The sequence below is a fragment of the Wasmannia auropunctata genome, unplaced genomic scaffold (assembly GCF_000956235.1).
Source record: "Wasmannia auropunctata unplaced genomic scaffold, wasmannia.A_1.0 LD328758.1, whole genome shotgun sequence".
NCBI classification, from domain to species: Eukaryota; Metazoa; Arthropoda; class Insecta; order Hymenoptera; family Formicidae; genus Wasmannia; species Wasmannia auropunctata.
The window spans coordinates 1-583 of NW_012034132.1; the positions used below are offsets into that span (position 1 = coordinate 1).

At 30.7% G+C, this 583-nt stretch overlaps 1 protein-coding gene across 1 annotated transcript; it reads right to left on the reverse strand.

The window, feature by feature from the left end:
- Positions 1-11: 11 nt before the first annotated feature.
- Positions 12-577, reverse strand: LOC105460111 (ATP-binding cassette sub-family A member 3-like; the record flags this gene model as incomplete). Its single annotated transcript, XM_011706551.1, has 3 exons — positions 539-577; positions 226-439; positions 12-139 (listed from the first exon to the last, which is right to left on the reverse strand). Coding segments are annotated over exons 2-3 (341 nt in total), but the record flags the coding sequence as incomplete, so codon positions are not given.
- Between the last annotated feature and the right edge of the window lie 6 nt (positions 578-583).

Consider the following 583-nt stretch of genomic DNA (forward strand, 5'->3'; position numbering starts at 1 on the left):
GAATAAAGAGCTGTTCTAGAGTTGCCGATAAGACAGCGTAATCCTCAATGCAATTATATTTTTGCTTCAAACTCTTCATTGTATCATACATTTTTTCCCATGTTGTATTACAATCAGTTACATGATAGCCAAGAAAACCCTGTAAATAGATAAATAACAATAAAGAGTAGAATAAATAATAAATTAAAGCAATTAATTGTTATCTAAGCAAAGAAAAATCATTACCAAATTTTCGTCTCTAATATCGCATGTTAGAGTAGACTCAATAATTTTTTTAATATTGTCAACATCCTCATCCGTTCGGGCTGGATTTAATTTTACATGAATATCGTAACCCGCTCCAAATCGCTGCTTCAATTCTTGACATGCACCAATGCAGACTAATTCACCTCTCACCATGATAACTAGTCGATTACAAAGTGCTTCACACTCTTCCATGCTGTCGAACAATATAATTTTAATATTTCATTCAATAAAATGAAATTATTAGATTACAATGCAAATATTTGATTTCAAATATTTGAACTTTAAAAAAGACCTGTGAGACGTTAATATAATAGCCCTGTCTCTTATACACATCTCT